This window comes from Oncorhynchus keta, chromosome 33 (assembly GCF_023373465.1).
Source record: "Oncorhynchus keta strain PuntledgeMale-10-30-2019 chromosome 33, Oket_V2, whole genome shotgun sequence".
In the NCBI taxonomy this organism is placed as follows: Eukaryota; Metazoa; Chordata; class Actinopteri; order Salmoniformes; family Salmonidae; genus Oncorhynchus; species Oncorhynchus keta.
In genome coordinates, this window is record NC_068453.1 from 22,122,584 (window position 1) to 22,136,363 (window position 13,780).

Below are 13,780 nucleotides of genomic sequence, written 5' to 3' on the forward strand. Positions count from 1 at the left end.
CCGGAGGAGAGGTGCTGGGTACCAGTGAGGGACATCTTGGATCCATCCATGTTGAGGATTTCCATCGCCTCCATCCGGATCGCCCTGCACCTCGTCCTCCGGGCGACCTCGAGGCCGGTGTCGGCGCGCTGCGGGAGCCGCGCGTCAGGAGGGGGTACTGTCACGAGTCCGACCGAGGGTGTTTCCCCTTCCCGGGCGGGTGGCGCTCGGCGGTCGTCATCACCGGCCTATTAGCTGCCACTGATTTTTTTCCTCTCCCTCCTTGTATGTTTAGTGGTAGCACCTGTTCATGTGTAATTAGTTAATTAGTTTGTCTTTATTAGACAGCCGGCCCGCCTGGTTGTTGTGCGGGATTATTTCAGTGTAACCTTCGGCTCTGTTGTAGAGGTACGTGTTAGTGCCTGGTCGTTACTTTTCCGTTGTACATTCTCATTCCCTGTGTTTGGGGCCGTTACTATTGTGAGCACCCTGTGGTGCGTTGGTGCTATTAAAGACGCACAGCTTTGCACTCACTGTCTCCTGCGTTTGACTCCACACACCTACGACACCTGAAGCATTACAGATGGTGAGAGCTGACCCCGGAAAAACTAGCTAATACAGTAGCTAACCCCAAGAACCAAGGCTCACCATCCATGATGACATCGCTGGTGATGCTGAGGCGTGACTCCACCAGCGGGGCCTGCTCCTCACTGCGCCGAGGCCTGGAGCGCCTGGGCCGGGCCTCTGGGTTGGGCTGCACCATCAGAGGCTCCTGCCGCTTCCGCCGCTGCTTCTGCTCCAACAGCGCCCTCTGTGGATGGGAGGGGAATTACGACAGTGAGAGTTTACCATGCAAATATTGTCTGTATGTCCCTACCTGCCCAAGACTGACAGCTGGACTGACAGCTGGTGATAAGGCTCTAGTGATCCTCTCTCTCTGGACCCTATCTGTATCTGTCCAGGTATACCTGGCCTCTCTTCCCCACAGTCCATGAGGACTAGAGGTCGACCGATTAATTGGAAAGGTCGATTCATTAGGGCTGATTTCAAACTTTCATAACAATCGGAAATCTGTATTTTTGGACACCGTTTTGGACAACAGAAAAACATTTTTTACACCTTTATTTAATCTTTATTTAACAAGGCAAGTCAGTTAAGAACGGTGGGTTAACTGCCTCGTTCAGGGGCAGAACGACAGATTTTTACCTTGTCAGCTCGGGGACTCAATCTTGCAACCTTACAGTTAACTAGTCCAATGCTCTAACCACCTGATTACATTGCACTCCACGAGGAGCCTGCCTGTTACGGGAATGCAATGGAAGCCAAGGTAACTGGATAAGAGCGTCTGCTAAATGACTTAAATGTAAATGTAAATGTAAGTTGCTAGCTAGCATGAAACTTATCTTAGAAAAAATTATCAATCAATCATAATCACTAGTTAACTACACATGGTTGATGATATTACTAGTTTATTTAGCGTGTCCTGCGTTGCATATAATCGATGCGGTGCATATCGTTGCTCCAATGTGTACCTAACCATAAACATCAATGCCTTTCTTAAAATCAATACACAGAAGTATATATTTTTAAACCTGCATATTTAGCTAAAAGAAATCCAGGTTAGCAGGTAATATTAACCAGGTGAAATTGTGTCACTTCTCTTGCGTTCATTGCACGCAGAGTCAGTGTATATGCAACAGTTTGGGCCGCCTAATTTTCCAGAATTTTAGGTAATTATGACATAACATTGAAGGTTGTGCAATGTAACAGGAATATTTAGACTAATGGATGCCACCCGTTAGATAAAATACGGAACAGTTCTGTATTTCACTGAAAGAAAAAACGTCTTGTTTTCGAGATGATAGTTTCCGGATTCGACCATATTAATGACCTAAGGCTCGTATTTCTGTGTGTTATTATGTTATAACTAAGTCTATGATTTGATAGAGCAGTCTGACTGAGCGGTGGTAGGCACCAGCAGGCTTGTAAGCATTCATTCAAACAGCATTTTAGTGCGTTTTGCCAGCAGCTCTGCTTCAAGCCTATCAACTCAGATTAGGCTGGTGTAACCGATGTGAAATGGCGAGCTAGTTAGCGGGGTGCGCGCTAATAGCGCTTCAAACATCACTCGCTCTGAGACTTGGAGTGGTTGTTCCCCTTGCTCTGCAAGGGCCACGGCTTTTGTGGAGCGATGGGTAACGCTGCTTCGAGGGTGGCTGCTGTCGATGTGTTCCTGGTTCCAGCCCAGGGAGGAGCAAAGAGAGGGACGGAAGCTATATACTGTTACACTGGCAATACTAAAGTGCCTATAAGAACATCCAATAGTCAAAGGTTAATGAAATACAAATGGTATAGAGAGAAATAGTCCTATAATTCCTATAATAACTACAACCTAAAACTTCTTACCTGGGAATATTGAAGACTCATGTTAAAAGGAACCACCAGCTTTCATATGTTCTCATGTTCTGAGCAAGGAACTTAAACGTTAGCTTTTTTACATGGCACATATTGCACTTTTACTTTCTTCTCCAACACTTTGTTTTTTCATTATTTATACCAAATTGAACATGTTTCATTATTTATTTGAGGCTAAATTGATTTTATTGATGTATTATATTAAGTTAAAATAAGTGTTCATTAAGTATTGTTTTTAATTGTCATTATTACAAATAATAATAATAAATCGGCCAATTAATCTGTATCGGCCTTTTTGGTCCTCCAATAATCGGCATCGGCGTTGAAAAATCATAATCGGTCGACCTCTAATGAGGACACCATCCCTTTCCCTCATTAAAACAGATAGACTGTACTTCCTGTACTGTACTTCCAGTACTGTACTTCCAGTCATTGCTCAAACACCAGATAGCATTGGCTGGCGAAACTACCGCTAACTTCCTTCCTACTGGATGCAGAGACATAAAACTGGTATCCACGAGTTCATCTGACTGGGGAAGAATTACTTTATGATGACTTCCTCATCATCAAGCCAGACACTCATCTATATTCAACCTTATACAGACAGCCTTAGACCTTATCCAGATCACTCAAAATGCTGAGAACCAGACAATCAGTAACGACTCTGTCCTTATCAGACACTTTGTGGTGGTGGTGTTGTTTTGAAAAACAGTGCTCTCTCTCAGAGTTATCTTAAGCAATACGACAAAACAAATTAGCAAAAAAACGAATTATCGTGGCTTGCCAGCTTCCGTTTCAGGGGTGTCAAACAAGATGCATGTTCCTATGGTAACCGTGTCAGAGTGTCCTTGATAGACTCCACATTCTTTGTTGTTGTCTTTCACCACTCCCACTGTTGTTGAGGGAGAGGACAGAACATGATGGCCATTCAATGTGAATCACAAACCCCAGATGGCTTTGTAAACAACACACACACAAGCGTCATGACCCGACCTGGCAAATCATTCAGCCACAGTAAAATGTCATGTTTTCTTCCTTCGGTATCTTTGAGACTAATTTGGAAGGCAGAATAAGCAACTCGCATAGAAACAGGACAGGTGAGGTAAGGTTGGCTAGGCTATATTTATCTCATAGTAAAGGTCACAGAATAATGGACCTTTGTATCCTAGCAATACCACTAGAGGAAATGGGACATAAGAGAGTTAGCTACTCAGTGAATGAACCTTCAGCAACAAATCCATTGAAATCAATTTAGAAAAACCTGTTACATGGGTCCTGGTCAAGTAAGCCTAGACTGTTGTAAAAGATGCTGAGACAAAGTAACAGAGTGCTTGACATACAGTGCAAACAATTCAAACTACTTAATAAACCTAGAGTTGGAAATGCTGGCTGAGGCTCTGTTCAGCACGGGGACAGAGAGACTGGAGACAGTGACAAGGCAGTGAGATCATTAGAGCTGACATTGTCACAGCCATCACAAACACTCTGGGAAACTAGGGACAACAGCGACGAGGGTTGGTCCCCTTTAGATTTCTGGCTAAACAATACACAGCACAATGTCTCTATGAATATTTTTTAAAAGCTTCACACTAGAGAAATGGTCCATTTCCATGAATTATGGTGACATTCATCAGTTGGCCCTGCAGTCCTGGTCTCTGGTCAAAGTAGGCGATGGGTTACGTAACTGCCTCAATTAGTGGGGAGCATCAAAACAACAAGCGGTGTTTAATGACGAACTGGGCTGGAAAGAAACGAGAGGTCCTTGTCTCTCTGAAGCCTCATTGGGCTGATTAACCACCACTACAGAAAGGTTTTATTACTCAGGGCTAACGCAACACACACATTCAGGGCCAATGCAACACAGGCGCACCCACAAAAGCACAGACACGCACGCTCATACACACACACACACACACACACACACACACACACACACACACACACACACACACACACACACACACACACACACACACACACATGCTCGTGCACACACACGCTACCATGGCCTGCTTCTATTTGACACCTGAATCTCAAGATGCACCTGAAAAAATATATTCATTAAATACCCAAACTTTGTCTTTGATTCAAATTAAAATAAGACCAGATGAAAGGCCTCTGGGAGCTTAATGGTTTCAACTTGGAGTCTGATGGTTTACATTTCAAACAGGCTTTGTTTTAAAGGGACACTTTGGGCTTTTGGCAATGAAGCCCTTTATTTACTTCCCCAGAGTCAGATGAACTCATAAATAGCATTTGTATGCCTCTGCATCCAGTATGAAGGAAGTCAGAGGTAGTTTCACGAGCCAATGCTAACTAGCGTTATCCCAATGACTGGACGTCTATGGCATCTACTAGCATGCTAGCAATTACCATAGACTTCCAGTCATTGCGTTAACACTAGCTATCAATTGCGATAATGCTAGTTAGCAACTTACATCAAACTGCACGTAGAGACATACAAATGGTATCCACAAGTTCATCTGACTCTGGGGAAGTAGATACAATTCTAAAGTATCCCTTTAAGAGGGGAACTGGGTTCGCCTCTTCGTTTTCTTCTAAGGCTAAAAATAGCAGACAAATGAATAAAACATCTGAATGGATTATCATAATGAAACAGACTGTTAATTTGGACACAGGATACAGATTCCATGTAAACAAGAAACAAAAGCCCCACAATGCTTCACGATGAGATCCTATTTAAAAATGTTATCAAGAGCCACACATCTGACCCAGGAACTGATTAAACTTTGAAACTCTTTTGTCTAGTTTTTTCTTTGTCTTCCCTCTTTGCTCTGGCACGCAGTCGTCTTCCTGTGTAAACTGGCTAGCAGTCGCCTTCCAGTGTAAACTGAGTAGCAGTCGTCTTCCAGTGTAAACTGACTAGCAGTCGCCTTCCAGTGTAAACTGAGTAGCAGTCGTCTTCCAGTGTAAACTGACTAGCAGTCGTCTTCCTGTGTAAACTGGCTAGCAGTCGCCTTCCAGTGTAAACTGACTAGCAGTCGTCTTCCAGTGTAAACTGAGTAGCAATCGTCTTCCAGTGTAAACTGAGTAGCAGTCGTCTTCCAGTATAAACTGACTAGCAGTCGCCTTCCAGTGTAAACTGAGTAGCAGTCGTCTTCCAGTATAAACTGACTAGCAGTCGTCTTCCTGTGTAAACTGGCTAGCAGTCGCCTTCCAGTGTAAACTGGCTAGCAGTCGCCTTCCTGTGTAAACTGGCTAGCAGTCGTCTTCCAGTGTAAACTGACTAGCAGTCGCCTTCCAGTGTAAACTGACTAGCAGTCGTCTTCCAGTGTAAACTGGCTAGCAGTCGTCTTCCTGTGTAAACTGGCTAGCAGTCGACCTTCCTGTGTAAACTGACTAGCAGTCGTCTTCCTGTGTAAACTGACTAGCAGTCGCCTTCCTGTGTAAACTGACTAGCAGTCGCCTTCCAGTGTAAACTGAATAGCAGTCGTCTTCCAGTGTAAAACTGACTAGCAGTCGTCTTCCTGTGTAAACTGGCTAGCAGTCACCTTCCTGTGTAAACTGGCTCGCAGTCGTCTTCCTGTGTAAACTGGCTAGCAGTCGTCTTCCTGTGTAAACTGGCTAGCAGTAGTCTTCCTGTGTAAACTGGCTAGCAGTCGCCTTCCAGTGTAAACTGAGTAGCAGTCGTCTTCCAGTGTAAACTGACTAGCAGTCGCCTTCCAGTGTAAACTGAGTAGCAGTCGTCTTCCAGTGTAAACTGACTAGCAGTCGTCTTCCTGTGTAAACTGGCTAGCAGTCGCCTTCCAGTGTAAACTGACTAGCAGTCGTCTTCCAGTGTAAACTGAGTAGCAATCGTCTTCCAGTGTAAACTGAGTAGCAGTCGTCTTCCAGTATAAACTGACTAGCAGTCGCCTTCCAGTGTAAACTGAGTAGCAGTCGTCTTCCAGTGTAAACTGACTAGCAGTCGTCTTCCTGTGTAAACTGGCTAGCAGTCGCCTTCCAGTGTAAACTGGCTAGCAGTCGCCTTCCTGTGTAAACTGGCTAGCAGTCGTCTTCCAGTGTAAACTGACTAGCAGTCGCCTTCCAGTGTAAACTGACTAGCAGTCGTCTTCCTGTGTAAACTGGCTAGCAGTCGACCTTCCTGTGTAAACTGACTAGCAGTCGTCTTCCTGTGTAAACTGGCTAGCAGTCGTCTTCCTGTGTAAACTGGCTAGCAGTCACCTTCCTGTGTAAACTGGCTCGCAGTCGTCTTCCTGTGTAAACTGGCTAGCAGTCGTCTTCCTGTGTAAACTGGCTAGCAGTAGTCTTCCTGTGTAAACTGGCTAGCAGTCGTCTTCCAGTGTAAACTGACTAGCAGTCGCCTTCCTGTGTAAACTGACTAGCAGTCGTCTTCCTGTGTAAACTGGCTAGCAGTCGTCTTCCTGTGTAAACTGGCTAGCAGTCATCTTCCTGTGTAAACTGGCTAGCAGTCGTCTTCCTGTGTAAACTGGCTAGCAGTCGCCTTCCTGTGTAAACTGGCTAGCAGTCGTCTTCCTGTGTAAACTGGCTAGCAGTAGTCTTCCTGTGTAAACTGGCTAGCAGTCGTCTTCCAGTGTAAACTGACTAGCAGTCGCCTTCCAGTGTAAACTGACTAGCAGTCGCCTTCCTGTGTAAACTGGCTAGCAGTCGTCTTCCTGTGTAAACTGGCTAGCAGTCGCCTTCCAGTGTAAACTGAGTAGCAGTCGTCTTCCAGTGTAAACTGACTAGCAGTCGCCTTCCAGTGTAAACTGAGTAGCAGTCGTCTTCCAGTGTAAACTGACTAGCAGTCGTCTTCCTGTGTAAACTGGCTAGCAGTCGCCTTCCAGTGTAAACTGACTAGCAGTCGTCTTCCAGTGTAAACTGAGTAGCAATCGTCTTCCAGTGTAAACTGAGTAGCAGTCGTCTTCCAGTATAAACTGACTAGCAGTCGCCTTCCAGTGTAAACTGAGTAGCAGTCGTCTTCCAGTATAAACTGACTAGCAGTCGTCTTCCTGTGTAAACTGGCTAGCAGTCGCCTTCCAGTGTAAACTGGCTAGCAGTCGCCTTCCTGTGTAAACTGGCTAGCAGTCGTCTTCCAGTGTAAACTGACTAGCAGTCGCCTTCCAGTGTAAACTGACTAGCAGTCGTCTTCCAGTGTAAACTGGCTAGCAGTCGTCTTCCTGTGTAAACTGGCTAGCAGTCGACCTTCCTGTGTAAACTGACTAGCAGTCGTCTTCCTGTGTAAACTGACTAGCAGTCGCCTTCCTGTGTAAACTGACTAGCAGTCGCCTTCCAGTGTAAACTGAATAGCAGTCGTCTTCCAGTGTAAAACTGACTAGCAGTCGTCTTCCTGTGTAAACTGGCTAGCAGTCACCTTCCTGTGTAAACTGGCTCGCAGTCGTCTTCCTGTGTAAACTGGCTAGCAGTCGTCTTCCTGTGTAAACTGGCTAGCAGTAGTCTTCCTGTGTAAACTGGCTAGCAGTCGCCTTCCAGTGTAAACTGAGTAGCAGTCGTCTTCCAGTGTAAACTGACTAGCAGTCGCCTTCCAGTGTAAACTGAGTAGCAGTCGTCTTCCAGTGTAAACTGACTAGCAGTCGTCTTCCAGTGTAAACTGACTAGCAGTCGTCTTCCTGTGTAAACTGGCTAGCAGTCGCCTTCCAGTGTAAACTGGCTAGCAGTCGCCTTCCTGTGTAAACTGGCTAGCAGTCGTCTTCCAGTGTAAACTGACTAGCAGTCGCCTTCCAGTGTAAACTGACTAGCAGTCGTCTTCCTGTGTAAACTGGCTAGCAGTCGACCTTCCTGTGTAAACTGACTAGCAGTCGTCTTCCTGTGTAAACTGGCTAGCAGTCGTCTTCCTGTGTAAACTGGCTAGCAGTCACCTTCCTGTGTAAACTGGCTCGCAGTCGTCTTCCTGTGTAAACTGGCTAGCAGTCGTCTTCCTGTGTAAACTGGCTAGCAGTAGTCTTCCTGTGTAAACTGGCTAGCAGTCGTCTTCCAGTGTAAACTGACTAGCAGTCGCCTTCCTGTGTAAACTGACTAGCAGTCGTCTTCCTGTGTAAACTGGCTAGCAGTCGTCTTCCTGTGTAAACTGGCTAGCAGTCGTCTTCCTGTGTAAACTGGCTAGCAGTCGTCTTCCTGTGTAAACTGGCTAGCAGTCGCCTTCCTGTGTAAACTGGCTAGCAGTCGTCTTCCTGTGTAAACTGGCTAGCAGTAGTCTTCCTGTGTAAACTGGCTAGCAGTCGTCTTCCAGTGTAAACTGACTAGCAGTCGCCTTCCAGTGTAAACTGACTAGCAGTCGCCTTCCTGTGTAAACTGGCTAGCAGTCGTCTTCCTGTGTAAACTGGCTAGCAGTCGCCTTCCAGTGTAAACTGAGTAGCAGTCGTCTTCCAGTGTAAACTGACTAGCAGTCGCCTTCCAGTGTAAACTGAGTAGCAGTCGTCTTCCAGTGTAAACTGACTAGCAGTCGCCTTCCAGTGTAAACTGACTAGCAGTCGTCTTCCAGTGTAAACTGGCTAGCAGTCGTCTTCCTGTGTAAACTGGCTAGCAGTCGACCTTCCTGTGTAAACTGACTAGCAGTCGTCTTCCTGTGTAAACTGACTAGCAGTCGCCTTCCTGTGTAAACTGACTAGCAGTCGCCTTCCAGTGTAAACTGAATAGCAGTCGTCTTCCAGTGTAAAACTGACTAGCAGTCGTCTTCCTGTGTAAACTGGCTAGCAGTCACCTTCCTGTGTAAACTGGCTAGCAGTCGTCTTCCTGTGTAAACTGGCTAGCAGTCGACCTTCCTGTGTAAACTGACTAGCAGTCGTCTTCCTGTGTAAACTGACTAGCAGTCGCCTTCCTGTGTAAACTGACTAGCAGTCGCCTTCCAGTGTAAACTGAATAGCAGTCGTCTTCCAGTGTAAAACTGACTAGCAGTCGTCTTCCTGTGTAAACTGGCTAGCAGTCACCTTCCTGTGTAAACTGGCTCGCAGTCGTCTTCCTGTGTAAACTGGCTAGCAGTCGTCTTCCTGTGTAAACTGGCTAGCAGTAGTCTTCCTGTGTAAACTGGCTAGCAGTCGCCTTCCAGTGTAAACTGAGTAGCAGTCGTCTTCCAGTGTAAACTGACTAGCAGTCGCCTTCCAGTGTAAACTGAGTAGCAGTCGTCTTCCAGTGTAAACTGACTAGCAGTCGTCTTCCAGTGTAAACTGACTAGCAGTCGTCTTCCTGTGTAAACTGGCTAGCAGTCGCCTTCCAGTGTAAACTGGCTAGCAGTCGCCTTCCTGTGTAAACTGGCTAGCAGTCGTCTTCCAGTGTAAACTGACTAGCAGTCGCCTTCCAGTGTAAACTGACTAGCAGTCGTCTTCCTGTGTAAACTGGCTAGCAGTCGACCTTCCTGTGTAAACTGACTAGCAGTCGTCTTCCTGTGTAAACTGGCTAGCAGTCGTCTTCCTGTGTAAACTGGCTAGCAGTCACCTTCCTGTGTAAACTGGCTCGCAGTCGTCTTCCTGTGTAAACTGGCTAGCAGTCGTCTTCCTGTGTAAACTGGCTAGCAGTAGTCTTCCTGTGTAAACTGGCTAGCAGTCGTCTTCCAGTGTAAACTGACTAGCAGTCGCCTTCCTGTGTAAACTGACTAGCAGTCGTCTTCCTGTGTAAACTGGCTAGCAGTCGTCTTCCTGTGTAAACTGGCTAGCAGTCGTCTTCCTGTGTAAACTGGCTAGCAGTCGTCTTCCTGTGTAAACTGGCTAGCAGTCGCCTTCCTGTGTAAACTGGCTAGCAGTCGTCTTCCTGTGTAAACTGGCTAGCAGTAGTCTTCCTGTGTAAACTGGCTAGCAGTCGTCTTCCAGTGTAAACTGACTAGCAGTCGCCTTCCAGTGTAAACTGACTAGCAGTCGCCTTCCTGTGTAAACTGGCTAGCAGTCGTCTTCCTGTGTAAACTGGCTAGCAGTCGCCTTCCAGTGTAAACTGAGTAGCAGTCGTCTTCCAGTGTAAACTGACTAGCAGTCGCCTTCCAGTGTAAACTGAGTAGCAGTCGTCTTCCAGTGTAAACTGACTAGCAGTCGTCTTCCTGTGTAAACTGGCTAGCAGTCGCCTTCCAGTGTAAACTGACTAGCAGTCGTCTTCCAGTGTAAACTGAGTAGCAATCGTCTTCCAGTGTAAACTGAGTAGCAGTCGTCTTCCAGTATAAACTGACTAGCAGTCGCCTTCCAGTGTAAACTGAGTAGCAGTCGTCTTCCAGTATAAACTGACTAGCAGTCGTCTTCCTGTGTAAACTGGCTAGCAGTCGCCTTCCAGTGTAAACTGGCTAGCAGTCGCCTTCCTGTGTAAACTGGCTAGCAGTCGTCTTCCAGTGTAAACTGACTAGCAGTCGCCTTCCAGTGTAAACTGACTAGCAGTCGTCTTCCAGTGTAAACTGGCTAGCAGTCGTCTTCCTGTGTAAACTGGCTAGCAGTCGACCTTCCTGTGTAAACTGACTAGCAGTCGTCTTCCTGTGTAAACTGACTAGCAGTCGCCTTCCTGTGTAAACTGACTAGCAGTCGCCTTCCAGTGTAAACTGAATAGCAGTCGTCTTCCAGTGTAAAACTGACTAGCAGTCGTCTTCCTGTGTAAACTGGCTAGCAGTCACCTTCCTGTGTAAACTGACTCGCAGTCGTCTTCCTGTGTAAACTGGCTAGCAGTCGTCTTCCTGTGTAAACTGGCTAGCAGTAGTCTTCCTGTGTAAACTGGCTAGCAGTCGCCTTCCAGTGTAAACTGAGTAGCAGTCGTCTTCCAGTGTAAACTGACTAGCAGTCGCCTTCCAGTGTAAACTGAGTAGCAGTCGTCTTCCAGTGTAAACTGACTAGCAGTCGTCTTCCTGTGTAAACTGGCTAGCAGTCGCCTTCCAGTGTAAACTGACTAGCAGTCGTCTTCCAGTGTAAACTGAGTAGCAATCGTCTTCCAGTGTAAACTGAGTAGCAGTCGTCTTCCAGTATAAACTGACTAGCAGTCGCCTTCCAGTGTAAACTGAGTAGCAGTCGTCTTCCTGTGTAAACTGGCTAGCAGTCGCCTTCCAGTGTAAACTGGCTAGCAGTCGCCTTCCAGTGTAAACTGGCTAGCAGTCGCCTTCCTGTGTAAACTGGCTAGCAGTCGTCTTCCAGTGTAAACTGACTAGCAGTCGCCTTCCAGTGTAAACTGACTAGCAGTCGTCTTCCTGTGTAAACTGGCTAGCAGTCGACCTTCCTGTGTAAACTGACTAGCAGTCGTCTTCCTGTGTAAACTGGCTAGCAGTCGTCTTCCTGTGTAAACTGGCTAGCAGTCACCTTCCTGTGTAAACTGGCTCGCAGTCGTCTTCCTGTGTAAACTGGCTAGCAGTCGTCTTCCTGTGTAAACTGGCTAGCAGTAGTCTTCCTGTGTAAACTGGCTAGCAGTCGTCTTCCAGTGTAAACTGACTAGCAGTCGCCTTCCTGTGTAAACTGACTAGCAGTCGTCTTCCTGTGTAAACTGGCTAGCAGTCGTCTTCCTGTGTAAACTGGCTAGCAGTCGTCTTCCTGTGTAAACTGGCTAGCAGTCGCCTTCCTGTGTAAACTGGCTAGCAGTCGTCTTCCTGTGTAAACTGGCTAGCAGTAGTCTTCCTGTGTAAACTGGCTAGCAGTCGTCTTCCAGTGTAAACTGACTAGCAGTCGCCTTCCAGTGTAAACTGACTAGCAGTCGCCTTCCTGTGTAAACTGGCTAGCAGTCGTCTTCCTGTGTAAACTGGCTAGCAGTCGCCTTCCAGTGTAAACTGAGTAGCAGTCGTCTTCCAGTGTAAACTGACTAGCAGTCGCCTTCCAGTGTAAACTGAGTAGCAGTCGTCTTCCAGTGTAAACTGACTAGCAGTCGTCTTCCTGTGTAAACTGGCTAGCAGTCGCCTTCCAGTGTAAACTAACTAGCAGTCGTCTTCCAGTGTAAACTGAGTAGCAGTAGTCTTCCAGTGTAAACTGAGTAGCAGTCGTATTCCAGTGTAAACTGACTAGCAGTCATCTTCCAGTGTAAACTGAGTAGCAGTCGTCTTCCAGTGTAAACTGACTAGCAGTCGTCTTCCTGTGTAAACTGGCTAGCAGTCGCCTTCCAGTGTAAACTGGCTAGCAGTCGCCTTCCTGTGTAAACTGGCTAGCAGTCGTCTTCCAGTGTAAACTGACTAGCAAGTCGCTTCCAGTGTAAACTGACTAGCAGTCGCCTTCCTGTGTAAACTGACTAGCAGTCGTCTTCCTGTGTAAACTGGCTAGCAGTCGTCTTCCTGTGTAAACTGGCTAGCAGTCATCTTCCTGTGTAAACTGGCTAGCAGTCGCCTTCCAGTGTAAACTGACTAGCAGTCGCCTTCCAGTGTAAACTGAGTAGCAGTCGTCTTCCAGTGTAAAACTGACTAGCAGTCGTCTTCCTGTGTAAACTGGCTAGCAGTCGTCTTCCTGTGTAAACTGGCTAGCAGTCACCTTCCTGTGTAAACTGGCTAGCAGTCGACCTTCCTGTGTAAACTGACTAGCAGTCGTCTTCCTGTGTAAACTGGCTAGCAGTCGTCTTCCTGTGTAAACTGGCTAGCTGTCACCTTCCTGTGTAAACTGGCTCGCAGTCGTCTTCCTGTGTAAACTGGCTAGCAGTCGTCTTCCTGTGTAAACTGGCTAGCAGTAGTCTTCCTGTGTAAACTGGCTAGCAGTCGTCTTCCAGTGTAAACTGACTAGCAGTCACCTTCCTGTGTAAACTGACTAGCAGTCGTCTTCCTGTGTAAACTGGCTAGCAGTCGTCTTCCTGTGTAAACTGGCTAGCAGTCGTCTTCCTGTGTAAACTGGCTAGCAGTCGCCTTCCTGTGTAAACTGGCTAGCAGTCGCCTTCCTGTGTAAACTGGCTAGCAGTCGTCTTCCTGTGTAAACTGGCTAGCAGTAGTCTTCCTGTGTAAACTGGCTAGCAGTCGTCTTCCAGTGTAAACTGACTAGCAGTCGCCTTCCAGTGTAAACTGACTAGCAGTCGCCTTCCTGTGTAAACTGGCTAGCAGTCGTCTTCCTGTGTAAACTGGCTAGCAGTCGCCTTCCAGTGTAAACTGAGTAGCAGTCGTCTTCCAGTGTAAACTGACTAGCAGTCGCCTTCCAGTGTAAACTGAGTAGCAGTCGTCTTCCAGTGTAAACTGACTAGCAGTCGTCTTCCTGTGTAAACTGGCTAGCAGTCGCCTTCCAGTGTAAACTGACTAGCAGTCGTCTTCCAGTGTAAACTGAGTAGCAATCGTCTTCCAGTGTAAACTGAGTAGCAGTCGTCTTCCAGTATAAACTGACTAGCAGTCGCCTTCCAGTGTAAACTGAGTAGCAGTCGTCTTCCAGTATAAACTGACTAGCAGTCGTCTTCCTGTGTAAACTGGCTAGCAGTCGCCTTCCAGTGTAAACTGGCTAGCAGTCGCCTTCCTGTGTAAACTGGCTAGCAGTCGTCTTCCAGTGTAAACTGACTA

General features: G+C 46.9%; 1 protein-coding gene across 3 annotated transcripts in view; it reads right to left on the minus strand.

The window, feature by feature from the left end:
* tulp3 (TUB like protein 3) overlaps window positions 1-13,780 on the minus strand; it is a 54,308-nt gene that overhangs the window by 13,627 nt on the left and 26,901 nt on the right. For all 3 annotated transcript variants that reach the window (XM_052492450.1, XM_052492449.1, XM_052492451.1), the window contains one exon: window positions 628-790. In XM_052492450.1, the coding sequence (XP_052348410.1) occupies window positions 628-790 (163 nt within the window). The remainder of the gene's footprint in view (window positions 1-627; window positions 791-13,780) is intronic.